Source organism: Anser cygnoides, chromosome Z (assembly GCF_040182565.1).
Source record: "Anser cygnoides isolate HZ-2024a breed goose chromosome Z, Taihu_goose_T2T_genome, whole genome shotgun sequence".
In the NCBI taxonomy this organism is placed as follows: domain Eukaryota; kingdom Metazoa; phylum Chordata; class Aves; order Anseriformes; family Anatidae; genus Anser; species Anser cygnoides.
In genome coordinates this window covers 82,696,540-82,724,480 of record NC_089912.1, presented here as the reverse complement: position 1 = coordinate 82,724,480, position 27,941 = coordinate 82,696,540, and the positions used below count along the sequence as shown (strand labels likewise).

Sequence of the window (27,941 nt, the reverse complement as noted above, 5' to 3'; positions counted from 1 at the left end):
ACTCTGGGAGGTTATTTTTTGGCAATGCTGCAAGGTATTTTATCTCCATCACTGTAATCATGCCATGCTTTCAAAGTTTTCTGAAATTCAGGAGAATCATGAAATAGTGAGGCTCTTGAAAATACGTTCCTTTCAATCATTGACAAAATAAGACACCAGTGGAATTAAATATTGTTTCCTCTTCAATATGTTTTTTTTTCCTCTCACTAAAATATAAAAATTACACTATAAAATATTGAAGCCACATCATTTCTTTTCTTCAAGCACATTCTGCTGACTGTAACTTGATGATTGGAGGAATTTATAAAATACTGTGTAGGAGGTGAAAACATTGTCACCACACCCATTCAGATATAGCTCCTTTCCTTTTGCCACAGATTTGTTAAAGATTCCCCAAGGCACTGAGTAAAAAAGTTCTATTGCCATCACCCTTAGCTTTTCATTAACCAGTCAGTCAAATTGAAATAATGATAATAATAATAATAATAGGTTATATTTATAAAAGAAGTTTCTTTTTAGTGATATTTCTGAAAACAGCATGCTGTCAAGATAAGAAAATCATAAAATAGGATAGAGTAGTTCAGTAGGAAGGGACCTACAAAGGTCATCTAGCCCAACTGCCTGACCACTTCAGGGCTAAACAGAAATTAAAGGGTATTATTGAGGGCATTATCCAAATGCCACTTGAACACTGGCAGGCATGGGGTATTAAACACCGTGCTAGGAAGCTTGTTCCTTTACCCTCATGCTAAAAAAATGTTTCCTAATGTCCAGTTCAAACCTCCCCTGGTAACCTTTGTGCTGTTCCCATGCATCCTGTCATAGGTGACCAGGGAGCAGAGACCAGCACCTCCCTCTCCACTTCCCCTCCTCAGGACGTTACAGACAGCAATGAGGCTGCCTCTCAGCCTCCTTTTCTTCAAACAAGACAATCCAAGTGTCCTCAGCCTCTGCTCAGCACATACCTTCCAGCACAGCTTTTTTGCCCTCTGGATGCTTTCAAGCAATTTAATATCCTTTTTGTGTTGCGGAGGTCAGCACTGCACACAACATTTGAGGTGAGGCTGCACCAATGCTAAATAACGCAGGAGAATCACTTCTTTTGACTGGCTCACCATGCTGTGTTTAATGCACCCAAAAATGTGGTTTGCCCTCCTGGCTATCAGGGCACACTGCAGGCTCATGTTGAGCCTGATGTCGATGAGCACTCCCATATCTTGGGATTACCACACGGCTGACACGAGCAAGTCCAGGAGGTTCATAAAGCACCTAGATGATAACTTCTTGGTGCAGGTGCTAAGGGAGACAACTAGGAAAGGTGCCCTCCTAGATCTGTTGCTGGAGAACAGAGAGGGTCTTGTGGGGGGCGTGGCAATCGGTGGCCATCTCGGTTATAGTGCCCATGAAGTGGTTGAGTTTAAAATTTGTGGTGACAGAAGGAAAACTGCCACCAAAACTTCAGCCCTGGGTATTGGGAAAGCAGACTTCAGGCTGCTCAGGGAACTAACTAGCAAGGTCCTCTGGGAAACTGCTTTTGAAGGTATCGCTGTCCATCAGTGCTGGTCAGTCTTTAAGCACTGCCTCCTAAAAGCACAGGATCAGGCAATTCCAAAATATTGGAAGTCAGGCAGGCGGGGCAAAAGGCCGGCCTGGCTGACCAGGGATCTTCTACTGGAGCTTAGGCGCAAAAAGAAAGTGTACAGCTGCTGGAAGGAGGGTCGGGCAACGTCGAAGGAATACAGAGACACTGTTCGTGTTTGTAGGGAGAAAATTCGTGTGGCTAAAGCCCAACTAGAGTTGAAGCTGGCCAGGTCTGTAGGAGACAATAAAAAAGAGGTTTTTTAGATATGTGAACAGAAAAAGGAGGACCAAAGAAAACATAGGTCCGCTACTTGGTCGGGAAGGTCACCTCACAGACAAGGACATACGCAAAGCAGAGACATTTAATGCTTTCTTTGCCTCCGTCTTCAACACTGATGATGGGCTTCAGGACCCAGGGTGCCCTGAGGGGGAGGACCATGACAGTGGGAATGACAAACTCCCAACCGACCCTGAATGTGTGCAGGATTTGCTGCTCCACCTGGATCCATACAAGTCCATGGGTTGGATGGGTTTCATCCCAGGGTGCTTAGAGAGTTGGCTGACATCATTGCGGGACCTCTCTCAATTATTTTTCAATGGTCTTGGGAATCTGGAGAGGTCCCAGCAGACTGGAAGCTGTCAAATGTTGTGCCAATTTTCAAGAAGGGTAAGAAAGAAGACCCTAGCAATTACAGGCCTGTCAGTCTCTCATCAGTGGCTGGTAAAATTATGGAGAAGATGATCCTTGAAGTTATTGAAGCACACCTGGGGGACAGTGCAGTCATTGGTCCCAGCCAACATGGGTTCACAAGGGGTAGGTCTTGCCTAACAAATTTGATTTCCTTTTGCGACAAGATCACCCATCTAGTCGATCAAGGGAAACCAGCTGATGTGATCTTTTTGGACTTCAGCAAAGCTTTTGACACAGTTTCCCACAGGATCCTACTGGACAAAATGTCCAGCATACACCGAAACAAATACATCATATGATGGGTGAGCAATTGGCTGACAGGCAGGGCTCAAAGGGTTGTGGTAAATGGGGCCGCATCTGGCTGGTGGATGGTCACTAGTGGGGTCCCTCAAGGCTCCATTTTAGGGCCAGTCCTCTTCAATGTTTTTATAAACGATTTGGATGTAGGACTAGAAGGTGTTTCGAGCAAATTTGCTGATGACACTAAACTTGGAGGAGTTGTGGACTCTGTTGAGGGTGGAAAGGCCTTGCAGAGAGATCTGGACAGGTTGGAGAGCTGGGCGATCACCAACCACATGAAGTTTAACAAAAGCAAGTGCCAGGTCCTGCACCTGGGACGGGGCAACCCTGGCTATACGTACAGACTGGGCGATGAGACCCTGGAGAGCAGCCCAGCAGAGAGGAATCTGGAGGTTGTAGTTGACAGCAAGTTGAATATGAGCCAGCAGTGTGCCCTGGCGGCCAGGAGGGCCAGCCGTATCCTGGGGTGCATCAAGCACGGCATCACTAGTCGGTCGAGGGAAGTGATTGTCCCGCTCTACTCTGCGCTGGTGCGGCCTCACCTCGAGTACTGTGTGCAGTTCTGGGCACCACAGTACAAAAAGGATGTAGAACTGTTGGAGAGTGTCCAGAGGAGGGCGACGAAGATGGTGAAGGGCCTAGAGGAGAAGGCATACAAGGAGTGGCTGAGGTCACTGGGCCTGTTCAGCCTGGAAAAGAGGAGGCTGAGGGGAGACCTCATCATGGTCTACAGCTTCCTCATGAAAGGGAGTGGAGGGGAAGACGCTGATCTATTCTCTTTAGTCACCAGTGATAGGACCCATGGGAATGGTGTCAAGCTGAGGCAGGGGAGGTTTAGGCTAGACATCAGGAAGAGATTCTTCACTGAGAGGGTTCTCGCACACTGGAACAGGCTCCCCAGGAAAGTAGTCACTGCACCAAGCCTGTTGGAGTTTAAGAAGCGTTTGGACTGTGCACTTAGTCACATGGTCTGAATTTTTGGGTAGACCTGTGTGATGCCAGGAGTTGGACTCGACGATCCTTATGGGTCCCTTCCAACTCAGGATATTCTATGATTCTATGATCCCTTTCTGCGGAGATAAGATGTGGGCTGCGGGGTTCAGTATAAGAGATGAAAAATTGATGTGTTTAAAAGGCATAGCTGATATTCCTGCCTGAGCAAGTCATACTGGTGATGGCAGAAAAAACTTCTCATGTTTAAAACTTTCAATTCATTAAGGTGCTGCAGAGATTGTATTAATGTACTATTAATAATTCTGTCAAAAGTAAGGTCAGTTCAAACAAGGTCGGAGTTGCTAGAACAAAGCAATAGCTTATAGCTGTTAATTATAGCCTTTTATTTATTTAATCTGTTTTGGACTAATAGTGTGTGGGATTAGAAATTAACACTATTTTCTGTGCTTTTACTATAATGCACTTCTGTTGTATATCTGTTTTAAATTATTTATATTAACCTTTGTAGAATCTTCCTCATGTGGAAAAAGAGATGCATGATATTTGTGGCAGACTGTAGCTCTGAACTACTTAATGCCAATTAATTGATTTTTGCTTCTGTTTCTGTGATAATGAGCTACTACTCATAGTTCATAAATTCTAGTTTCAGAAAAATAACCTGTTTTTTAAACAAAAAATTAGTAATTAAATGCTTAAAACAAATGTTGGAAACAATGAAAAACTAGCTTTTCATTGCCACCATTAACTCTAAACTGCTGTAAAGAAAAAAAAAAAAGAAAAAAAGTAGCTGCCATAAAACAAGTTATCTTCTCCCTGAAATAAACCAATATCTTAATCTAGTCTCTCTCAGATATGCTTGTAAAGAATACTTACTTAAACTTGCATTCACTGGCATCCTGAAAATCGTGGTACACAGACTAGGATTTGGCAGATGCAGGATTGCTTTGCTTCTTCAGAGCACTGTCAGAGCATGTTTGGTAGGACATGGAGAAGAATGTTCTGTGACAAGCAGAGGTTTCTGTTCCCTGAGACTCTCTAGGCAAAACCTTCCTACAGCATTTAAACTCTTCATAAAAAATGCAATTTTTGCCTCTGTTAAGCTTTGGAAGACTGAAAACACAGAGATCTTTAGCTTTCCCAAGACATAGCTCCACTCTGAAGGACAGAATTAGTACTGACAATATTTCTTGGTATTTTGTTTGTTTTTGCTATAACAGGAAAGAGTCCAGCCCCATCCCCTTGACAACCTCCCTTCAGATATTTATATACATTGATGAGGTCTCCCCTCAGTCTTCTCTTTTCCAGGCTGAACAGGCCCAGTTCTCTTAGCCTGTCCTCGTAGGACAGGTGCTCCAGTCCTCTAATCATCTTAGTAGCCATAAGTACCTAATAACAATATTAGTCCTTCTTTCTCTAGTTAAAATGAGGTATAAGTTTCATAGCTGTTACCTAACACCCAGACTGTGTTCGAAAAGGTTTGCTGAAGTAATTATGCACTTGTACTGGTCTTATAGTTATACCAATGCATGCACATCTGTGTGGAAATGATTTCTAGTACTTACTGAATTGTGTATGCTTGGTTTTCCTGGTATCTCTGGACATCAATATGAATTGATAGTTAGGCATTGGAATGTGTTGCTCAGGGAGATGGTGGTGTCACTGTCCATGGGGGTGTTTAAGGAAAGGTTGGATGTGGTGCTTAGGGACATGGTTTAGTGGGTAATATTGGCGGTAGGGGTATGGTTGGACCAGATGATCTTGGAGGTCTTTTCCAACCTTAATGTTTCTATGAATCTCCTATTGTGCTGTTGCAGACGGTAGTTCATTTTAGAGTCTCTCGGTAGACACCTCCCTCTGTTAGAGTAGATTAGTGTGAAATAAGTGATTCTTTATACATTTGTGCCCCCCAAAACCAGATTCTACTCGTAATTGGAACTTGAGGGGTTTAGCTACTTCCCTGTATGTCTGATTACAGCACAGCTAGGTAGGATATACATCTATGTGTAGAGATAAAGAGAGTTTGAAAAGGTATTATTTGCTTTAATAACTTGCTATATTGAACATAAAATTTTAGGTCCATCTCTCCTGTTCATTAAATGTTGTGCTCTGAGGTTCACTATGCAAATGGCAGTGGATGAGTCTCCAGTACCCTGGTTGTAACTACTAGCCATTTGAATGCATTTATGCAAATGTAAAGCTATGCTCCACTTATGTTTAGAAATGACTCACCTCAAACTTTTCAGCTATAGAGTTTCTTCTTCTTTCATAACTGAATAACTTATTCAAGAACAGTTGTGGTTGCTTTTTTATTTGTTTGTTTTTAACAACTTGGAGAAGTCGGAAAATGCTTTCTTTACAATCTTCTGATTGTCATAAAATATCCACTTTCTATTATTATTATTCCTGGTAATTCTCTTTTTCTTGTAGATTTTAATTGCAATTATCTCTTATGTGACTTTTCTTGTAATGATGCTTTCTGATCCTGCACAATACGTTTCTTTGAGTTTGCTCCAGTGAGCAAACTAAATTCTGTTAGTAAAAGGAGTCAACACTTTCTGTGTGTTTTTTGTTTTTTCTCTAGCTGTTGGTGCGTAGTAACAACCTCTCTAACAAGATCACAATCCTGCCAGGAAAAATTGAGGAGATCTCCCTGCCTGAGAGTGTTGATGTGGTAATTTCTGAACCAATGGGTTATATGCTGTTCAATGAAAGGATGTTGGAAAGTTACCTCCATTCCAAGAAATGGCTGAAGTCAAATGGTGAGTGTGTCACCACAGTTACCCCATTGCATATAGAAAGGTAAATAAAAAGTTTCTGAAAGAAAAATCAAAGACCTGCATTATTAGTCCTGGATATTGATAGTCTGGTATTATACTCTGGTTCTAGCTCTACCAATAACATCTAGACAGACCAAGGGAATAAACATAATGATGCAGCTATCGTACTGTGCTGTGACTTCTTGCTGTTTCACAGTGGAAATAGTTTTTGAGTATGTTGGTGTTGCACTGCCAAGTTCTTCCTGTGTGTTAATCTTAACATGAGGTTGTATATTCTACAATTGCATCTCTGTTGCAACATATAACAATAGATGATGGCACACTAACCTCATATGCCACACAGCGGAATGTGGATGAGAGCAGAATGGTCAAATAGGATGAGCTTTTTAGTGGAAAATTATTATATTTTGCTTGGGAAAACTGAAATTCAAATTGTTTTGAAATCCTTTCACTGGGCTTCTCCCAGATACCTTATTCTCATACTCATATCTTACCTTTTCAAAGACATATCAGAGATTCATAGCATTTGGTACTCCTTATTTAATTTCTCCTGTGTTTGGAGGAGTTTTGAAGGGAATCTAGGAGTTCCAGGGCCTCGTGGGAATCTTCTATGTGAGGCAAATCTGAGCATCCATTTGCTGAATGATAAATCCGTGTGAACTGCTGAAAATTAACTATGAAGTCTCTCTTTAAAAGACTTCTTTTGATCTTTCTCAAGTAAAATTATTAGTGCAGAAATTTGTGAAGCATGGAGTGAATCTGTATATCAAGGCAGAGAGCTACTGGTTTTGCTGTTGTTTCAAACTTGCAAATCACATTCAGGTAGTATTTTTCAAAAGTCAGCCACTGATTTTAAGTCTCCTATTTACATTCTTAGGACTCGGTTTCCAAAGAGGGCTTCTGAAAATTGATCTGTAGGCATCTCATTTTCAGCTAAAAATATGAGTGAATGCATATGAAGATTTCCATATTTTCCAAACTTCCCAGTTATTCTCTTGTCCAGTGGGAATGAATCACCTTACATAGTGATTATTAAACTTAATGATTGTCTAAGAAGTGAGCTGAAATCCTGACATTTTGTTTAAGTTGCAAATATTTAGTTATTCCAAACAGTTAAGTTCGTAAAATTTCTGTCCTACATTTTCATCTGCAAACTTGTTAATTTTCTCCCTATGACCAGTTTTAAAAATCTTTTTTGTGAGTGGGTGTTGTTCTTTATTTGAATTCCTGTGGTCTCTTCCTATATGTACTGAATACAGAAAAGCTGTTTCCTTTTCCCTACCCTCCTTTACTTGTCCTTCCCTTCAGGTATTCATCATATTTTGTACCAGGTAAACAAGCAGCTGAAGAAGTATGTTCAAATGTAGTTCACAACAACCACACTTATAGAAGCTATAAGATGCTTAGAATACATTGCAGAATACAAGGGCTTCTATTAAAGCTGCTGGTTAGTCTGAAGCACTGTCCACTTAAAATAATGGAAAATAGTTCCTGTGGTTTTCTGAGCCATTTGAGTTTGAGTTCCCAATAAAAATGAATTCTTGCAAACCGATAGATCAGGATTTAACTCCCTGCTCTGTAAATAATTTGCCACACTGTAAATAAAATTCTCCATTCCTCAATTTCATTAACTGGAGGGGAAAAAGAAAAAAAAAAAAAGAAAAAAAGAGGATATATTTTTATGATTGTAGGATTTTTATTTATGTATAATATTTATTCCTAAGTGCTATGAGTTTCCTGGATAAAGGCTTAAGAGTGACATATACATGACTATCTCAGTCATTAACAGCAGTTCTGATCTCGACAAAAAACATACCCAGCAATTTAGAATCATAGAATAGAATCATGGAATCATTTAGGATGGAAAAGAGCTCTAAGATCATCAAGTCTAACTGTTAACCTAGCACTGTCTAGTCTACCACTAAACCATGTCCCATAGCAACGCATCTGCACGTGATTTAAATACCTCCAGTGACTCAACCACTGCCCTGGGCAGTGTGTTCCAATGTTCACAACCCTTTTAGTGAAGAAATTCTTCCAAATATCCAGCCTAAGCCTCCCCTGGCACAACTTGAGGCCTTTTCCTCTTGTCCTATCATGTGTTCCTCGGGAGGAGAGACCAACCGCCATCTCACTAAAACCTCCTTTGAGTTAGTTGTAGAGAGAGATACGGTTTCCCCTGATACGTATTTCTCTAGGCTAAACAACCCCAGTTCCCTCAGCAACTCCTCAAACGACTTGTGTTCCAGACCCTTCACCACGTTTGTTACCTGTCTTTGGACATGCTCCAGCATGTCCAAAGCTTTCTGTATTGAGGGGACCAAAATAGAATACAGTACTTGAGGTGTGGCCTCACTAGAGCTGAGTACAGGGGGTTATTCAGTTCCCTGGTCATGCTGGTCACACTATTCCGTATGCAAGCCAGGATGCTGTTGGCCTTCTTGGCCAGCTGAGCACACTGCTGGCTCATATTCAGACAGCTATTGACCAATACCCCCAGGTCCCTTTCCTCTAGGAAGCTTTCTAGTCACTCTTTCCCCAGCCTATAGTGCTGCATGGGGTTGTTGCATCCCAGCTGCAGGACCTGTTGCTTGGCCTTGTGGAACTTCATAGAGATGGCCTCAGCCCATTGATCCAGCCTAACCAGACCCCTCTGTAGAGCCTTCCTACCCTCAACCAGATCAACACTATGCCCAACTTGGTGTCGTCTGCAAACTTACTGAGGGTGCACTTGATCCCCTTGTCCAGATCATTGATAAAGATTTTAAAGAGAACTGGCCCCAGTACTCAGCCTTAGGGGACACGACTAGTCACTGTCTTCCAACTGGATTTAACTCCATTCACCACAACTCTTTGGGCCTGGCCACCCAGCCAGTTCTTTACCCAGCAAAGCATACACCCATCCAAGCCATAAGCAGCCAGTTTCTCCAGGAGAATGCTACGAGAAACAGTGTCAAAATCTTTACTAAAGTCTAGGTAGACAACATCCACAGCCTTTCCCTCGTCCACTAAGCATGTTACCTTGTCATAGAGGGAGACCAGGTTAGTCAGGCAGGACCTGACATTCATAAATCCATGCTGACTGGGCCCAATCACCTGGTTGTCCTGTATGTGCCATTTGATGGCACTCAGGATAATCTGCTCCATAACCTTCCCCAGCATAAAAGTCAGACTGACAGGCCTGTAGCTCCCTGGGTCCTCCTTCCAGCCCTTTTTGTAGATGGGCTTCACACTTGCGAGCCTCCAGTCAACTGGGACTTCTCTGAATAGCCAGGACTGCTGATAAATGATGGAAAGTGGCTTGATGAACACTTCTGCCAACTCCCTCAGTACCCTTGGGTGGATCCCATCTGGCCCTATAGAGTTGTGTGCCCTTAATTGATTTAGCAGGTCACCAGTAATTTCCTCTTGGATCATGGGGGCTTCAGTCTGTTACCTGTCCTTATCTTTCAGCTCAGGGGGCTTAGTACATGGAGTACTTTACTGCTAAAGACTGAGGCAAAGAAAGCATTAAATACCTCAGCCTTTTCCTCATCCTTTGTCACTGTGTTTTCTCCCACATCCAATAAAGGATGGAGATTCTCCTTAGTCCTCCTTTTGCTGCTAATGTAATTTTAGAAGCATTTTTATTGTGTTTAATGGCATTAGCTGTACTAACTTCCAGCTGGGCTTTAGCCCTTCTAATTTCTTCCCTGCGTAGCCTCATGACATCTTTGTAGTCCTTGTTAGTGGCCTGCCTCTTCTTCCAAAGGTCATAAACTTTCTTTTTCTTCCTGAGTTCTAGCTAAAGCTCTCTGTTCAGCCAGGCCAATCTTCTTGCTCACCAGCTCACCTTTAGGCAGATGGGAATGGCCTGCTTTTGCACCTTTAAGATTTTCTTCTGGAAGAGTGTCCAGCCTTCCTGGACTCCATTGCCCTTCAGGACTGCCTCCCAAGGGACTTTACAAGCCACCCTCCTAAACAGGCCAAAGTTTGCCCTCTGGAAGTCCAAGGTGGCAATTCTGCTAACGTCCCTCATTACTTTTCCAAGAATTGAAAACTCTATTCATTTGTGATTGCCATGCCTAAGATGGCCTGCAACCTTCACATCACCCACAAGTCCTTCTCTGTTCACAAGCAAGAGGTCCAGCAGAGCTCCTTCCCTACCTGGCTCACTCACCAGCTGTGTCAGGAAGTTATCTTCCACGTACTCCAGGAACCTCCTAGAATGTTTCCCCTCTGCTGTATTGTATTTCCAGCAGACATCTGGTAAGTTGAAGTCCTCCATGAGAACAAGGGCTGGCTATTATAAGACTTTCTCTGAGCCACTTATAGAATATTTTATCTGCCTCTTTATCCTCATTGGGTGGTCTATAACAGACTCCCACTGTGACATCTGCCTTGTTGGCCTTCCCCCTGATTCTTACACATAAAGACTCAACCCTATCGTCCCCATTATTAAGTTCAAGACAATCAAAATACTCCTAACATACAGGGCTACCTCACCACCTCTCCTTCCTAGCGTATCCCTTCCAAAGAGTTTAAAGCCATGCATTGCAGCACTACAGTTATGCAAATCATCCCACCATGTTTCTGTGATGGCAACTATGTCATAATTTTCCTGCTGCACCATGGCTTCTCGCTCCTCCTTTTTGCTGCCCACACTGCATGCATTGGTTTCCACTTCAGTTTGGCTAATGATCCCATCAACTTTTGAGGGGTAGAAACCCTAACTCCTATGTGACCGTTCTTAGGCACTTCTGTGATTTCTAATCCATCAATATGGATTAGAAAAGCTCGTGTCTTTGCTGTTGCCTGTTTCTCCATCACCTACTTCCACAGGGATGGCAGACAGGGGGCCTTGGTAGCACACCATCCCACAACCATTGGCATACTATCCCCAGGCTTATATTTAGTGAGCCTGTTTTTATCCCTTTCCCTGTGGCAATGAACACACGGACTCCAATGCAAGTTTCAAGCAAAGGAAAGGAGTTTTTTTTTATTGTCTCTACCTCTGCTCTTTTATATCCGTCTGGAGATAGCACAATACCATGGAAACCTCCTAGCAACAGAATACAGCCTACATGCACTTTGTTACTTTCTCGCTGCCCAAGGTTAAGCAATCTCACGGTAGCACTTATATGTGCAAAACAGTACAAAAACAGTACTTCGGTGCTTTCCTAAGTTTCTCTTAATTGCCATGTTCCCAGGGCTTTCTGCCTACCAAAGCAATAAGACTTTGGTGGCTGTCCAAGTTCACATATGCCTCTGGCCCTGCATTTCCCCCTTCAAATCTAGTTTAAAGCTTTCAGTGAGCCCTGCTAACTCCTTTTCCCTCTTCGAGACAGGTATACCCTGTCTGTTACAAGTAGGGCTGCTATTGTGTGAAACAACCCATGATCAAAAGACCCAAAGATCTGCTGTTGACACCAGGCTTGGAGCCAGGTATTCACCTGGTGGCTCTTCCTCTTTCTTCCGTCCTCATTCCCTGCAACTGGAGGGTTAGGGGAGAACACTACTTGTGCTCCTGATCCCTTAACCAGTTGTCCCAAGGCCCTGAAGTCTCTCTTGATTGCCCTTGGACTTGTTGGAATTTCATTGCTGTCTACCTGAAAAATCAATAATGGATAATAATCTGAGGGTAGCACCAGGGTAGGAAGGCTTCTCCTCACATCTCTAACCTAGGCCCCATGGAGGCAGCAGACTTCCCTATGAAGTGGGTCGAGTCTGCATGTTAGGCCTCTTGTTTTCTTTGGAAGGGAGTCTGCTATGATAATGACCCATCTGTTTTTCTTTGTGTAAGCTGTTTTGAGGCAGAGCATAAGCCGACAACCTTGATGATGCCTCCAAGCCAGATGAAGCACCATCCTCAATTTAATTTGAGATCAGGTTTGAACTATAATGAAAGTCCCTCACACAAATATTGTATTTATTGAGTAAGCAAAAAAAGCCACTATAATTTCTTTAGAGAACATTGAGAAGGTATTTAATAACTAGCATTTTGCTTCATTTGAAGGGAGCTAAAATATTCAAATAATTAATATAGGACCATAAATTATGAAGACTTTATGAAGTATTGTTTTTTTTGTTTGTTTGTTTGTTTTACATAATGCTTTAACATATTCATATATCAGTAATCCCTATGCTAATAAAACTAAATGTTAAGATACTTGAACTGGTGGTTTTAAGTAGTTAAGACATTCCTATAGAGTTGCCTGTGGGACTATGCCTTGCTACTTTATATTGTCTTTTGTTTACTAGGAATGATGTTTCCAACATTTAGTGAAATTCATTTCGCTCCTTTTTGTGATGAGCAGCTGTACATGGAACACTACTCCAGAGCCAATTTTTGGTAATGATTATTTATGTTATTTTATTTGTTTATCACCCAGGGTTCAGTAGAGGTTAAAAATTCAATCAGTTATTTCATTCAGCCTAAAGGGGTACATAGTATCTGTCAGTATTGGAAGAGAATACTTTTCTATTTTCCTTCATTACTTCTCTGGACTAGAGCCGTACTGTTTATTGTGCAAACCTGGAAGATCTCTCAGGAAGTGCTAGAGCTGGCTGGAAGAAAAAAAAAGAAATTAACTCAATGGAGCATCTACTGTGAGAAATAGTTGTCTGTAAATCAGTTGGTGGTATTTCCTTTGCTGTACCACAGTAGAGTATGCTGTAGATGGTGATTATTTTATTTCTTCAAGTCCCAGCTGTTTGTGCATGGGAACGACTCCTTGGGTGTCATCACAGAGAACAAATACTAACTCCTGTGTCCTGAGCAATTTCCAGTTTGGTAGTTACTTCGTCCACCTGAATTTTTCTTTCAGCTTCAGCTAGCAGTTGCACTCTTTTTGCCTTGAAATGTCCCACTGCAACTCTCCACTGTTGAGCTGTTGCTGTGCTGTATATAGGGGGAAACATTAGCAGTGATATTCTTATGAGGAAAAAATAACATTTCAGCAAAAGTGCAGTTGCTTTCTAAGCATCTCCAGTATTCTGCATTTAATCAGATGAATTATCTGTCAACTACTGCAAGGCTTTCTGAGAAAGGTGGAAAACAGATCACTCAAGTCTTCCCTAGTAACTACTTTCTCTTCACACCAACAATGTTTTTATCATTATTATCACAAGCTGTAGTAATACTTCGTAATTGTGAGAGCAGTCAGGTTGGTATCTAAATCACAAAGTATTGCAGTCTCTCCTTCACCCATCTTTGCAGAAGGATGTCTCTCTTTTTTGATAGATCTTTGTATTACCTCCATTTGATTTTTGATGAGAATGGATCATTTTTTATAGATCTTTGTATTACCTCCCTTTGATTTTTGATGAGAATGGATCAACCAAATTAACCACAGAAGTGTGACACAATTACCTATAGTGATACTCCTTTTATATCAGGTTCTGTTTGATATATTCCTAGTTTGTGCACTCACAATATAATTTATAGCTGTCTTGAAATGTTCCCTATGCAGAGGACTACATTATCAGTCCTTCTATCTGTCCTTCTGTCATCCCATATGGTTGTAGTTTTGGATGGATATATGCCCAGTGAGTGCTCTACAGACCAAAACATTAGTGCTTCTAATTTCTTCAATCAAATGTGGGATCAACATTTTTTGAGTAAGAGTGCAGCAGTTCTGCTTCAGCAGCACTCTAGGACATTCATGTTAAAAAGACTGGGAATCCTGGTAGATCCCAAACTATAAAAGTCTTACTTCAGACAGCACTTCTGGGCTTTCTTGGGTGTTTGAAGTGTACTGTCAGGAACTAGTTATTGACAGGCTGTAATTTTTGTAAGCTGTGAATCGCAGTCTTCAAAATACAGCCTCAATTCATTGTCCAGTTTTGTCACCCAGAACAGAAGACTATTTTTGTCTAATAAATGATTTCTTATCTAGCTAACTGCATATCCCTGTGTCTTAAAGACTGGACGTGTTTCTGGAACCAACTGGATGATAATACTTGCCAAAAGACTGAAAGAAATATCTGGATTTGCAGTTTGAAATTGCCTGTGGTAAAGGCACCAGAACCTTGGAAAAATCTCCAAAGTAATAATGAAAAATCATAGTGTGTGATTTAATGCTAGGTACAGCAGATAGCTTAGCCTGTTTACTGTACAAAGGAAAGGTTACATCTTTCTCTTACTCTTAGAATTATTGTAATTCTTGTAATAGTAATTATGACGTAAGTAGGTTGTTTCTCTTCAGGCCTGTAGTTTGGCTTACTGTTGTGCTTTGGAGTTGTGTTTTAATTTGTATTTACATCATTCTTAGAAGTGTTATAATATATAGTCTACCATAGAAGAGCAGACTGCTACTTTTGTTGTGAAAAATCTTGCCAAGATAGAAAGATACAAAGCATAAATATAAAAGTGGTTAAAAATAACATGCATTTTGTCTGGTTTTCATCAGTGATAAATAAGCAACTCAATTACAAAGCATAAATATACAGCAAGGGGTTACAAATAATGTGCATTTTGTCTGTTTTTCATCAGTAATAAATATGCAACTCAATTACACAGTGCAGCAAACATATGGGTAAGAGTAAAAGATCAGTTGGTGTCAGATGATTTCTGCTGTTGTGCTTATTTGAGTTCCTTCCTTAACGATACTTTCTCAGCTGTAGTCACCTGAGCATCTTCCATTTATGCAACTAGCACAGAACCAGTAATGTAGAATTTATCAGTCTTAAATGGGTGTTGCCAGATTGGTTTAGACTTCCTCATCCACTTTGAAAAAAGTAATGATAGCTTAGGAATTGTATGATGTTTTAACAATGAGAACAGACATTCAAGGTTTCCCTTTTTAGGTGTTTCCGAAGACTCAGAAGAAAGTTTGCCATGGTTTTATGACACTTCCATCACAAGAAATTGATCTCTCTTGCAGTTTCCCCTTTCTATCCCTTTCTATCTATTTGTTTATGTTACCTGGGGTTAAAGATACCTGTTAAAATTTTCAGTGAGTTGATTAGACCCAGGGTCTGGGCTGATTTCTGCAGACATGTATATTTTAATTTCAAAGTTCATACTGGGAGCAGCCTGTACGTATATTAAATGAACATTTGCAAAAATTTGTAAGATAAAAATAGGGTTTTGTTTGTTTGTTTGTTTCCTCTTTTCAGTTGATATACGATGACCTTTATTTTCCCCTTTTATATCAATAAAAAGGAACGGACCTGTAATATAGGCAAACTGAGCACCACTTTTATCTGCATGAGGTCCACCCCCATTTCTGGAATAAATCAAGTTTGCAAAAGTAGTTTAAGACTGCCTCAGTCTAATCCCTGTTCTTTGCTTTGCATGTGCATGGGTTTTTTTGTTTGTTTCTTTTTGTTTGTTTGTTTGTTTGTTTCAGAAATGAAGTGTGAAATGTCTACGTAATGTCCTCTTGAGGGGGTCAGGTCACCTAACTGTGCTGGCTAGAAGGCCTGTATCATAGGGAATGTAAACTGAGGAGGTCTGCTATTTTGTCTCTTGGCAAAATGGAAAAAGGGAAAGATGTGGCCAGCTGTAGTTCACCTGCTGTTTACAGTTACTCTGCCTGGGTCTGGCTGGAGCCCAGAAAACCATTTTTCCACTAAAAATTTAAAAATGTGTTACTGTTTCTAGGTACCAAGAGTGCTTTTATGGGGTCAATTTGTCCAGTCTGCGCAGTGCAGCTGTGGATGAGTATTTCAGACAACCTATTGTGGTAGGTTTGTTTGTCTGGGGGTTACTTTTTACATTTTTCCCTCTCTTATTCCTACCTTATTCTCTCCACAAAATCCTATATGTACCATAGACTCGCTGTTTAACAGAGCTCTGTGGCTGCTGAATAGAGAGCCAGCAACACACTCTGTGAGAACTGTGAACAGAGCTGCTGCCAGAGGTTAACAACTATATGTGATATTCCTGGTTTTGCTGTAAGTAACAGATGTCTAGAGATATGCATGCATTAGGGAACCACAGCATGTGAACACGTCTGTTTTCCTAACATGCAACTAGCTTCCCTCAGTTTTCATTCTCTTAAACAAGTAACTTGACCTTGGATCTTCCCTTCCTTTCTCTGATCCACAAATTAAAGCAAAATGGAAAGCGTCCAAACAAACACATTTCTGCATTATGAAACAACCTTTTAAAATATTTAAATATACTTTCTTCATGGGTAACTTGTATCTAGCCCCTGCCACTCTCTTTCTTTGAGCTCTCTAGCAAAAAAAAAACGAAAACCAAAGCAAAACAGTTACCCCACCACCACAGCCCAGTTTAATGCTTTAGTATAGGCACAATGTAAAGTTCTGCTCTCAGAAATCTGACTGCAGCAAATTTGGGCTGGATTTATGCTAACTAGTTTAAGTAATGATAGAGGTATAGCTGCTGTTGCATGGAGGAATCTGGAAAGACCATCAGACTACAGCTGCCACCTTTTGCACTCTCTTGCTTTTACTATGTGAAATAAGAAAACTCTCTCATTTGTATTCATAGATTTCAGCCATATTTTTGATTATAGCATGGTCATCTCAGTGCTGGTTCTTTGGCTTTCAATTAGAGAATGGAGTAATCTGTAGAATTGAAGTATGTATTTCCATCCCATATGAATTGATGATTGGCTTTTGGCATTTTCTTCCCTTGAAGATCATAAAGTTACGTATCAATAAAAGCCATGTTAAATTGTTTTTTCTTTTAAAAATTCATGTATCTCTTTGGTTTCCTCTTATTCTATAGATATATTTCAATTCTCATTCAGGAGGATGTGATATAAGCATTTATGTTAAGGCTTTGCTTTACTTGTCAAAGTGGTTGTGAACAGTAATGGATTAGGGTTAGTGCATGTGACTGAAGAAAGAAAAATGTAGGGAAGTGTTCCATTTGCTGACTGTCTGCTCTTAACGTGTTTCTAGAAGGCAGTCTGCGTTACTTTTGCTTCCTATACTTCACAATTTAATTTTCAAGTCTTTTCATAGTCTCTTAGTTGGGTTTATCCAACTGTGCAGTGCATAAAAGGACATCAAAATGTGTGCCTTAATAAAATAAAAAATAAGAACAAAAAAATCACAGCATTTTTTAGAAGTTATCAGAGCAATGTGGGGACAGATTTTTGTTTGTTTTTTTTTTTTGTTTCTGGCTTAATAAAACATTCTTTGCTATCAAATAGCTAACATAAGATATCAAGTGTATTAAATCCTGATGATGATGGAGAGTTTTCATATCTAACAGTGTTTTCAGGACCATTAAAAATAAAAATTTAAAAAAAAAAAGAAACATTTAAAATGAGTTTATTGGGTTGAAGTTTGATTTGTGTCTTCTTCCCATTTTGTTTAACAGATAACAAGTATATATGCTGACAAAACTGAATGGTAATACATACTACCTTTTCCTCCTCTCCTCTCTCCCCCATTAGGATACTTTTGACATGAGAATTCTGATGGCCCAGACAGTGAAGTACACCATTAACTTCACAGAAGCTGCCGAGGAAGATTTGCATCGGTTAGCAGACACCAGCAACCTACTCTTTTTTTCCTTTTTGTGATTGGCTTTTGATGGTTAATGATGGGAGACAGAGAAAGTTTTGATTAGCAGTGGGTGTGGAGCAGGGAAGGTGGCATGCCAGGATGGTTAGTACACCTCTAGTAATATACCAGAACATTCGTCTGCAGGATGGTTTGTCTACTGTTAGCAGAGAAGTCTGTGAGCCTGTGAAACAGTAAAGAAGTTTAGAAGATTCTTAATGAAAGGGATAAACTGGACTCTAGAAGTCAGTTTGCTACCAAGCTTTGTCTGTTAGGATACATTAGAATATTTAAATCTGGTGACAAGGTAGTTGTTTTTCCAGCTGGACATCCTAAACGACCTCAAATATTCTGGGTAAGATGGTGTCATCACAAGCCACTTTGAGCTCTTGTGTATCTGTTTGCTGTTGGTTTTGGTTTGTTTGTTTGTGTGTTTTTGGTTTTTGTTTACAACATTTCTTGTGTAAGAGGGGCCAGTTGCACCTCTTTTCTTCCCTCCAGAGATCCTTCAAAACTTTACTTGGAAGGTCTTCTATTTGCACTTACCTACATTCCTTGTGTCCCAGAGTTATAGAGAGAAATTGGTACCTCGTCCTTGGTACCTCAGAGAAATAAAACGTATCTTATGGGAGAACTTGAGGGAGTACCACAAGTACTTGCAAGACATCGTCATCACAGGAAGATATCACAGACTGTCTTTGAAGCTCTGAACTGCTTATTTTTCAACATGACTCCTAACTAATTGCATGGTCTAGTGAGGAAGAGTAATTGTGAGAGGGGGAGACAGCTGGAGATCTGCTTTCCAGTTTCAGCTGGCTAGTGTTGACTTATTTCAGTCATTCTCAGGAGGACTAATATGTTCTACCTGAATGCTAGTTTTATATGTTTCTGCAACAGTGGGTGAGATTTGGGTAAAACTGCATAGCCAGTAATACTTCTTTTGGAAGTGAAAATGTTCCAGCTCTTGCTTGGGTAGCTCAATTTTTAGCTTTTGATTCCAGTAGTAGACTTGTTTGTTAAATTTGTAGTGGAGCATTTTACTGTTCAAAACTAAATCCAAATCCCTCACTGGGAATAAGAATTTTTCCATTGGAAAGACTGAACTGCTGTATTTGTAACATCTTGCAGTGATGTAACAAATGATGCAGTAACACATACGTAGTGACATGTTTGATTCTATGACCAAATAAGGCCAAATCAGTGCCGTTGGTGAGTTCTATTGATATAGAGAAAAAAAACTTTTTTTTTTTAATACATGGAAAATTGAGGCGTAAACTGATTAAGAATGGAAATACATAAATGAATATAGGGTAGGTTTCACTAATATATTTCTGATGGATTTTTGTTTCCATTACTGTTTTTTTTGGAAATCACTTTTGCAGCATTTTGATTTTCGTTTTATTTTTTCCTCCTATAGGGTGGAAATCCCTTTTGTTTTCCAAATGATGCAGTCTGGACTAATACATGGCCTGGCCTTCTGGTTTGATGTGGCATTTGTAGGGTCACTGTGAGTACTTCTTTCATACAATGTGTGCCAGAATTAGTAGTATATCTGTTGCAGAGCTGGTTTATAATGTAATTATCCATGCCCATTGTTATTTTAAAATAATGCCTTCTAGAGGTAACAAGAAATATGGTAACTCTGAGCAGCAAGTCTCAGATGGTAGTGATTTTGTTGAGGGTCAAGATGCATAGGTTTATACTGTTCCACAAGTTACTGTTTCTTCATAATATTATATACTTTTACATTTTACATTTTACGTAAAGAAGCAGCATTCAAATATGAGGTGGATTTTCTTATTTGTGCTGGTCTTGTTTGTGGGCAAAAATGAGAGCTGATTGCAAGTTGCAATTGACAGAATGGAAATGGAGAAAATTTCACCAGGCTTGGGAAAAATTTTCATTGCAGCACCAGGTACTTATTTCAAAGTGGGGACAACTCGTACAGGAAGTAGGGGAAAATTAGCTAAACTTAGGTAGTCAGTATATAGATTTCTGTTAACTATATTTAGCTTTTAGATAAGATTTATTGATTTTCCAGTTATATAGGTCTAGTTTTAGATGAGGTAAATTTTTTTCAAAATATTTTAAAATGCACTTTCATTTATTTGTGTAGATAAATGCCCTTTATTAGCCTTTGAAATAAGGTTTTACAAGAATTCAGAATAGTATATCCATTAAAAGAGAAAAATGATATGGCATTTATATTTATTTTAACAACTGATAGTAAAAGTTTTAATCCCAAAAGAAGCTTTAGAAACTCTACATGATGTAAAACAATAGACAAAATTGCAGACTTACAGGAACTAACTGAAATCCTCAGCTGAGGAGGCCTCAATTTTGCAGTAGAAAATTGATTAAACAGCACCTCTTTCATGTTGCTAGAACTCTAGAAGTTCTTTGCCTTAGCATGTGAAATCTCAGCGGATTAGACTCACAACACTAGGACCTGTGTTATGCTTTTCTATATACCTACAACCCCTTTCAGGAAAATTGTTGTAATATGTTTTCCAAGAGAAAACTAGATACAGAAGCTTTTTGGGCAGTGTTTTTAAGGATAAAACTAGCATTGCAAAGAATTCTATTTCCACGTTCAGGAGCAACCTTTCTTTCCTGTAATTTCTTAGAGAGTAGATTTCTATTAGGAAGAAATCCTTCACTCAGAGGGTGGCGAGGCACTGGAACAGGTTGCCCAGCGAAGCTGTGGATGCCCCCTCCCTGGAACTGTTTAAGGCCACTTTGGATGGGGCTTTGAGCAACCTGGTCCAGTGGAATGTGTCCCTACCCATGTCAGGGGGGCTGGAACTAGATGATCTTTAATTGAAACCTTTTCAACCCAAACCATTCCAAGATTCTACGATCTAAGTGGTGAAATGGGAGAGAAATCAGTATTTCCTGTCCTGGGAGCACAGAAAGAAGAGAGAATAGGAGTCTGAAGAGTCTCTTTTTTAATCTGCATAATTGGTCCCCAGGTCTTGTGTTGATGTGCACAGCATGAGCCAAGAAAGAAATTAAGGCCTAAAGTATCAGTTTCCAGACAAATTCTTCACTATTTCCTCACTACGGAGTGATTCCATAGAATTACTTGCCCCATTGACTGTAATAGAGTTTAAACTTCATTATAAGCAGTTTTGAAAAGCCACATACGTATAATCATTTCTGAAAGAAGATTGGAGAGTCATTCTACATAGTTCCTCTCTTCTGTTTTAGGGTAACTGTTTGGTTGTCAACTGCGCCAACAGAACCTCTCACTCACTGGTATCAGGTACGCTGCCTTCTTCAGACGCCCCTCTTTGCTAAAGAAGGGGAAACTCTCTCAGGCAGTGTCTTGTTTGTTGCAAATAAACGGTAAGTGTAAAAGTTTCCGAAGCAGATTTTGAAGTGTTAGAGACACACAAACAATAACAGTTAATTTTCAGCATGCTTGTACCCATGTTTATTATAAATCCAACTGATAAATCCACGTAAGCACTGTTGGCCTTGCAAGACTCTACTCACCTAAAGGTCTCATGTGTAATGTTCTTTCTCACATAATTCCTCCACAAACACCCATGAAATCCTGCCATCCCTCACAATGCTACCTATAACTTTTGGCAGCTCTCTTATCATGCACAACAGTTTTCTTAGGTCATGTCCAATCATTTTTCGCACCTTTTTTTCAGTTAGTGTAATGTCTAAGTCATCAGCCTAGTTGTTTGCCTGAAGCCCTAATATCCCTCAGCTCCCACCAAGTTCCATGCAGAGATAAGAAGAAGTGGGGTTGATTCCCAATCCACTACATTTTGTAATTCTGAGGAGAAAAAAAAATCCTGTAGACAAGCTGTCCTCTTTAATAGTGCTTTCACATGCTCTTAGTCCTTCCACTGAGGCTAATGACAATGACTGCTTTTGGAAGGGCATATTTCCTCACCAAAGTGCTTCTCTTCTGCTTCTGCTGTCAGTCACATTTGGAAACTCCACTCAAATACTTTGCTTTGGAAATTATTGTCAAGAGACTGGACCACACAAGTTGCAGCCTGGTTTGCTTACGTATATATGTGGGTTTAATAGAAAACAAACCAAAACCTTCTCTATATAGGAAGGTGAATCCCCATCCATGCCTCTGCCCCCCTCCCTCCCCCCCCCCCCCCCCCAAAAAAAAGGGGGGGGGCAGAGGTGAGGAAGGGAGGGGGGTAAAGAAGGAAATACTCAAAGGCTCTTCAGTCATACAAGCAACTAATGCTTTATGTGACATTTGGCAAATGCCAGCATCTGGTTAGGAACTCCTCATGGAGCCAATAACAAATACAGGTCTTCATAGGTTTCTTTCAAAAGTAAATTATTCAGTATTTTAATATACGAAAGAAGCACTGTATGCCACAAAATGATCACACAGCTACTGCTGTAAACATGTCAATATGTAAGGCATATCTACAATTGAGCACAGCTCAGAGACACCTGCACTACTGACCTTGCTAGATTTAGAATGAGCAGTTAAACCAAGTTTTCGCACAGAGCTAAAACCCACTACAAAGCTAATTTGTTTCTAGAATCAAGATATCACCTTTATGTAATTCTGCACTTGCAGTTCTGTGTTAGAGAAGCTTTGGCCGGCTTCAGCCTTTTTGTATGTTCTCCATTGCTCCGTCAGTCCTGTTTACATTTCAGGAATTTGGTTTCTTGGAAAAAGGTATGTGAAGAATATCTTTTCAGATGAAACCTGGGATTATAAAAAGACTGAACCTAATGGTGTTTGGCCAATAAGATATTTTTGATCATGACAATGTACTCAGCTAATGTAGAAATTTATAGTATTTCTGTTTGAGAGAGAGAAAAAGATCTTTCACTACTGAATACCATAATGTAAAATGATAATGTTTTTTCAGATGCAAACACTAAATATCAGTTACGCGTCTTATAAATTATTCTTCTTTAGATATGGTTAAAAAATCATGCCCTGGCACTGATAAATAAATTGTTTGATTGTAACACTAAATGGTAATTATTCAGACAGTGACTACACTGATATTTTTCACACAAGATATTAGAATTTTAACTATAATTTAGTTCCATTATCTCCTTTTTTTTACTTTTATTTCTGATGCAGACAAAGTTATGATATTCAGATTGTGGCTATGGTGGACCAGACAGGATTTAAATCTGGTAATACTCTTGATTTGAAGAATCCATTTTTTAGGTAAGAAATGCTTTTGACTAAAATACAACACTGTATTTAATGAATCAAAGTAGAGTGGATAGGTCTTGTATGACAGAAAGCAAAATACACCTACTATAGAAAAAAAGGTTTTGAACTTGTGATTTATTTAATTTCTACAGGTGTGAGTGTATTTTTGTTTTGTATTAGCAGTAGTTATTTATATCAATCATTATTCTATTTAGGCTGCATAGCAAATAGAAAAAGAACAAATATATTTAAGATCTGTATTGATTTACTGCTGTGACAAAATAGTAGATATGTATTTATTTGAACTAATGTATAAGATTTTAAATCTTTTGCTATTTCCTGTTGTGTGATTTGCATCACTGGGACTCTTAAGGAATCAGCAGTATGCTGCAAAGCACAACGCTAAGTACAGATATCAATACTACTCTTGGACATGAAGGACCTGTCTTTTATATATTAAACATGTGGGGAGGAAAAAAACGCACCTCCTGCAATTTTTTTCTGATAGAGCAGGGATCTTCATCAGAGGTTGCTAAACCACTGTATTTTTTTGGGAAAAACAAACAAACAAACAAACAAAGCTATTAATTACAGATCAAAACAAGTGGGAGGAAAGAACCATAAATTCTTCCAAAAGAAAAAAAAAATGATTTGTGAGAAAAATATTGATCAAATATATAAACATGCCTTATAAAAAAGATTGTTCATTAAATACATGGAATAATTATAAGTGAAATTGTGTACTGGAATTTCCTCAGATTTACCCTGTGACATGGACAGTATCTAGTTTGCTTAGGCTTATGGTTTGCTTAATATAGGTTTCAAATCTAAAAGCTTTTTGTGGGGATGAGAATAAATAAGGTAACCGGTCTTCTAAAATTGCCATACATACTCCGCAGCCATTGCATAGTCATTTTATCGTCTTTGAAAAGTCATTCACAAGTCTACTCATTTAGAAGCAAAAGAAGTTTTTGCTGAGAGCTTTTAATTTACATTAACGGTAGAAATCACTTTCAGTATACTAATACTCGATTGAAAGAGAATGGGGGAAAACAGTGAAGATATATGTTACACAGAATTAAGTTATATGAAGTTGTATTCTAATTGGAAAATTAAATTTAAGAATGTCAGTGTGTGATTTTGTGGTTGCTAGTCAATTAACCATATTCAGTTCAACAGTTCAGACTACTTTTCTTGTATATATTAATTCTTAGAGCGCTTCATTGTGGAATTCTGCTGCAACACACTAACTTTACTTAACAGGTTTCCCCTGTGAGTCTTCATTATAGTTTTGTTTGCTTGTTTGTTTATTGATCCTTCTCCATTTTGTCCCTGTCTTCCCATAGCTGAGTTTTTCAGCTGAAGAGTTGAAAAAGCAGTGACAAAGAAGACTTCCCAAAAGAAAAGTGCTTATTTATAAACATAACTTTAAAAGCATTCATAAGGTTTTAAAAAAATAAAGTATAACCTGTATTTTAGACTAGGACATGCAAAATTGTCACGCATGGTGGGAAATACTTGATTTAGATTTCAGGCGTAAGCTTCCACAAGTTCTTCAAGGGGGAAGGAAGTAAGTAGCGGACACAAACAGCCCAACTCTTTTCTACATCACTGCCTCATAGTATGCCTGATTCAAACACCTATTTCTGTACCATTTTTGGCTCACTTGGAACAACTCCATACTAATTCTATAGCATAAAGCAAAAATAAACTAGAGTAGACTCATTTCTGTAAAGGCAGTGGCCTGCACTGGTATACATGTAAGCAGAAAAAAAGGCACTGCCCTTGTAAAATAAGCTGTTGTGGATTTGGCAGCATTTTACACCCGTTGCAATGCTGCAGATATAGATGAAAAGAGTTACAGTGTGTTTTCAAATTTATATTGTATTAACTAAATACAGTAACAGCACAAGGTTCTATTCCAAGCACACATTTTTATTCCAATGAGACTTCTCTGCCATACATTGGCTGAGTGTTGTGTTTACAATACTTCCAATTTCATGAAAGTCCATATTAAATATTAAAAAGCTGTCCATAGTTTTTTTCTTCAGAGTAAAGTAAGAAAAGCTGTATTAGAATTTATTCACTTTGTTAATTTAGCTAATTCTGTAAGGTGTCAAAGAACTGTGTATATTATATAACTATCTTATTCTTTCATCCATTTTAGGTATGACTAGAACATAGCATAATATAGCATATGAAAACAGAAATGAGATTCTCACCAAGCTGAGCAACCAACAACACTGAAATCTGTCCAGTACCTAGTACATCTACTGGTCTTTGTGTAAAATCAATTGTAACTGTACGTGTATGTAATAATAACAACAATAAAAAAGTGATTAGCATGATAAGGGAATATTGTGGCTCCTGTTTTTTTTTAACTGAAATTTAGCTTGCACTCACGATTATGACTTTTATTACATTTATGACATTTACAACTTTATTCCAGAAGGTTCATTTGATAAAGATCAAAAAGTATTTGTTTGTATTTATTTTAATTTGTTTTATAGCAAGCTGACATTAGTTCATGGTTTTGTTTTTTTTTTTATATTCTTAACAACATGCTAGGTTATTGAACAAAACCTACCTCATGATGATATATATATCAGATCTGCCAGCAGTGTGTTGTGTCCATGCTTTAAACATTCAGCATATATTTCCAGAAATTTCAATGTAAGGTGTTTTTATTCTCATTCACCAGAGTAGCGTTGAATATTTCAATTTTCTCTTTATATATGGGCTTTTTAATTTGTTTCATTTTGAGCCATGAACCAGAAATCATCTTGCATATACTTTGCAAATGTTCTGAGATTCCTCCAAGCATATAGAAGTGTAATAGGACACATCTGTAAATTACTTCAGCGTAGAGTGAAATAAAAAAGTATGATAGAATGTGAGACTTTCATTTTTTTGTATCTCTGTGAGAACTGTTATGGAAATGTATACATAATTTTACTATCACAAACATGACTGCAATGATACCTCTAGCAAAACATAATCACCTGCTAGCCCTTCGCATGCTGTTGCAAGGCTGGTCTGAATGAAAAGCTGCACCAAGGTTGACCCTTCTGTTGAGAAGTAACACACAACATTGATCAAAAGACCTTGTTAGCTAAGGACCCTTGCTGAAAGTAATTAAGAAATGGTTTAGGATTTTTTTTTCTTATTTTTCCAAGACAATAGCCATTTAAAGATAGTTTATTAGATTATCAAAAGTAGTCCCTAAAACTGTGGAACTTGTAAATGCAACATGAACTTCATGGCTAAGACTGTGAAGCCATTGAAATTAGTGTCTGAATGTAATTGTCTCAACTGTCTCAACAGGACATTTCCAGAAGCATTTAATACAGCAGATGACAAGTTTCTTGTATAAAAATGTAATTTGTACAATAAAAAACTTTTTTTTTTTTACACTCATACACATATGAATAGTATTTAATATAGTTTGTTGCATGGAATTATAACAAATTATCATTCTAACCTGTACAAGCTCTGTAATGAGATACCTGAGGCAATACCTGATTATTAGGTTTCTATCCTTTTAAATTGATTCTGTACTGTTTATTGGTTTTATTGTTTTATGACAAAAAGCAACAAATCCATGAATGTCCTAATCCAAATACCAGGCAGCTATAGTTCAGAGTTTTCCAAAAGTTGGCAGGTTTTCCCTCAGCAAATATGACAGGAGTATATGAAATCTGAATTCAGTTTATAGATTTGTAATGCCTCCTGTTGATCTGGATGTCATTAAAAAGCATCTATATATCAAAAGATTTTTGCTTTCTGTGGGCAAAAACTTTACATTGTGAATTACTTGTAACAATCTTTTTTTTTTTTCCCTATCATTTAACATTTTCATGGAATCACAGAATGACAAAATGGTTGAGGTTGGGCGGGACTTGTGGAGATTATCTGCTCCAACCTCCCTGTTAAAGCAGGGCCACCTAGTGCTGCTTGTCCAGGACCATGTCCAAATGACTTTTGAGTATCTCCAGTATCTTCTTTCCTGCCTTGAAGCTTTGGTGATTTTGAGTGTTCAGGAGCTTACCCTTAAGCTGTACAATGCACTGTTTTCAGCTTACAGAACCTTCTGCCTAGAAACATGATAATATATTCTATTCTGTTCTGTTCTGTTCTAAATTCTTCCTGCAGTGCCTAAAAATGGTCCAGACAAGAGGTCCTTGGCACACTGCAAATGGAGAAGCAGAGGTGCAAATAGGTGTGTCTGTGGTGCAGAGTTCTGTGCTGTTATGGCAAAAAAGACTAAAAACAACAACAACAACACCTTTTATATTCTGGAGGAAGTGTGGAGAGAGATAATGATTTGAAAGGCAGTTCAAGGGTGTTGACACATCTTCCAAGGGATCCGAAACCATGTTTGTGATATAAAATTGGAAACCTCATGTTCAAGGGATAATACACAGTTATGCAAGTCAGTCACAATTTTAAAATAATCTGAATGTAAATTTGGCTCTTGAGATCAGGCTCCTGGTAGAGACACGGACTGATAATACTGAATTACACTATTACATATAGTGTACACAAATGGCAAATTCATTTTTCTGAATTTCCATCTTTTGGTTCTTCAATTATTTTTATCTCCATGGAATCAAAACAGCATCTAAAAAAGAGATTAAAAAAATAAATGGACATGAGAACATCCATACTGACTCTGAACATATCCTGGAGACCTGATTAGGTCAATAATTATCATTGACAACTACAGGCTGTTGTAAGGTACCTGAAGAATTTTAAGGGACCAATAATTATTTTGTAAAATAGATGAATGCTTGAATGTGCATTCATCATGACTTTAAATCTCTGGTTGAAACTCAAATGTTTCACTGCTTTTTTCTCTGAGAGGTGTTCATATTATAGCAATCAAGTTGAACATAGCAATGCATTTTCTAATGCCTTAATTGATCTCACGGGTGTTAGTACTTGAAAAGAAACCACCAAAAGAAAAAAAAAAAAAAAGAAAAAAAAAGATAAGTTGAGTGGAGACTTA

General features: G+C 38.8%; 1 protein-coding gene across 2 annotated transcripts in view; it reads left to right on the top strand.

Annotated features, from left to right (window-relative positions):
- LOC106047387 (histone-arginine methyltransferase CARM1) overlaps window positions 1-25,289 on the top strand; it is a 77,908-nt gene extending 52,619 nt beyond the window's left edge. The window contains exons 6-13 of one of the 2 annotated variants that reach the window (XM_048050976.2): window positions 6,108-6,285; window positions 12,544-12,634; window positions 15,890-15,971; window positions 17,661-17,746; window positions 19,187-19,276; window positions 20,980-21,117; window positions 22,856-22,945; window positions 25,101-25,289. In XM_048050976.2, coding sequence (XP_047906933.1) covers window positions 6,108-6,285; window positions 12,544-12,634; window positions 15,890-15,971; window positions 17,661-17,746; window positions 19,187-19,276; window positions 20,980-21,117; window positions 22,856-22,945; window positions 25,101-25,110 — 765 coding nt within the window. In that variant the 3' untranslated portion in view covers window positions 25,111-25,289. Of the gene's footprint in view, window positions 1-6,107; window positions 6,286-12,543; window positions 12,635-15,889; window positions 15,972-17,660; window positions 17,747-19,186; window positions 19,277-20,979; window positions 21,118-22,855; window positions 22,950-25,100 lie in introns of those variants that run through there. The other variant, XM_048050977.2, reaches the window with a different exon arrangement.
- Window positions 25,290-27,941: the final 2,652 nt, after the last annotated feature.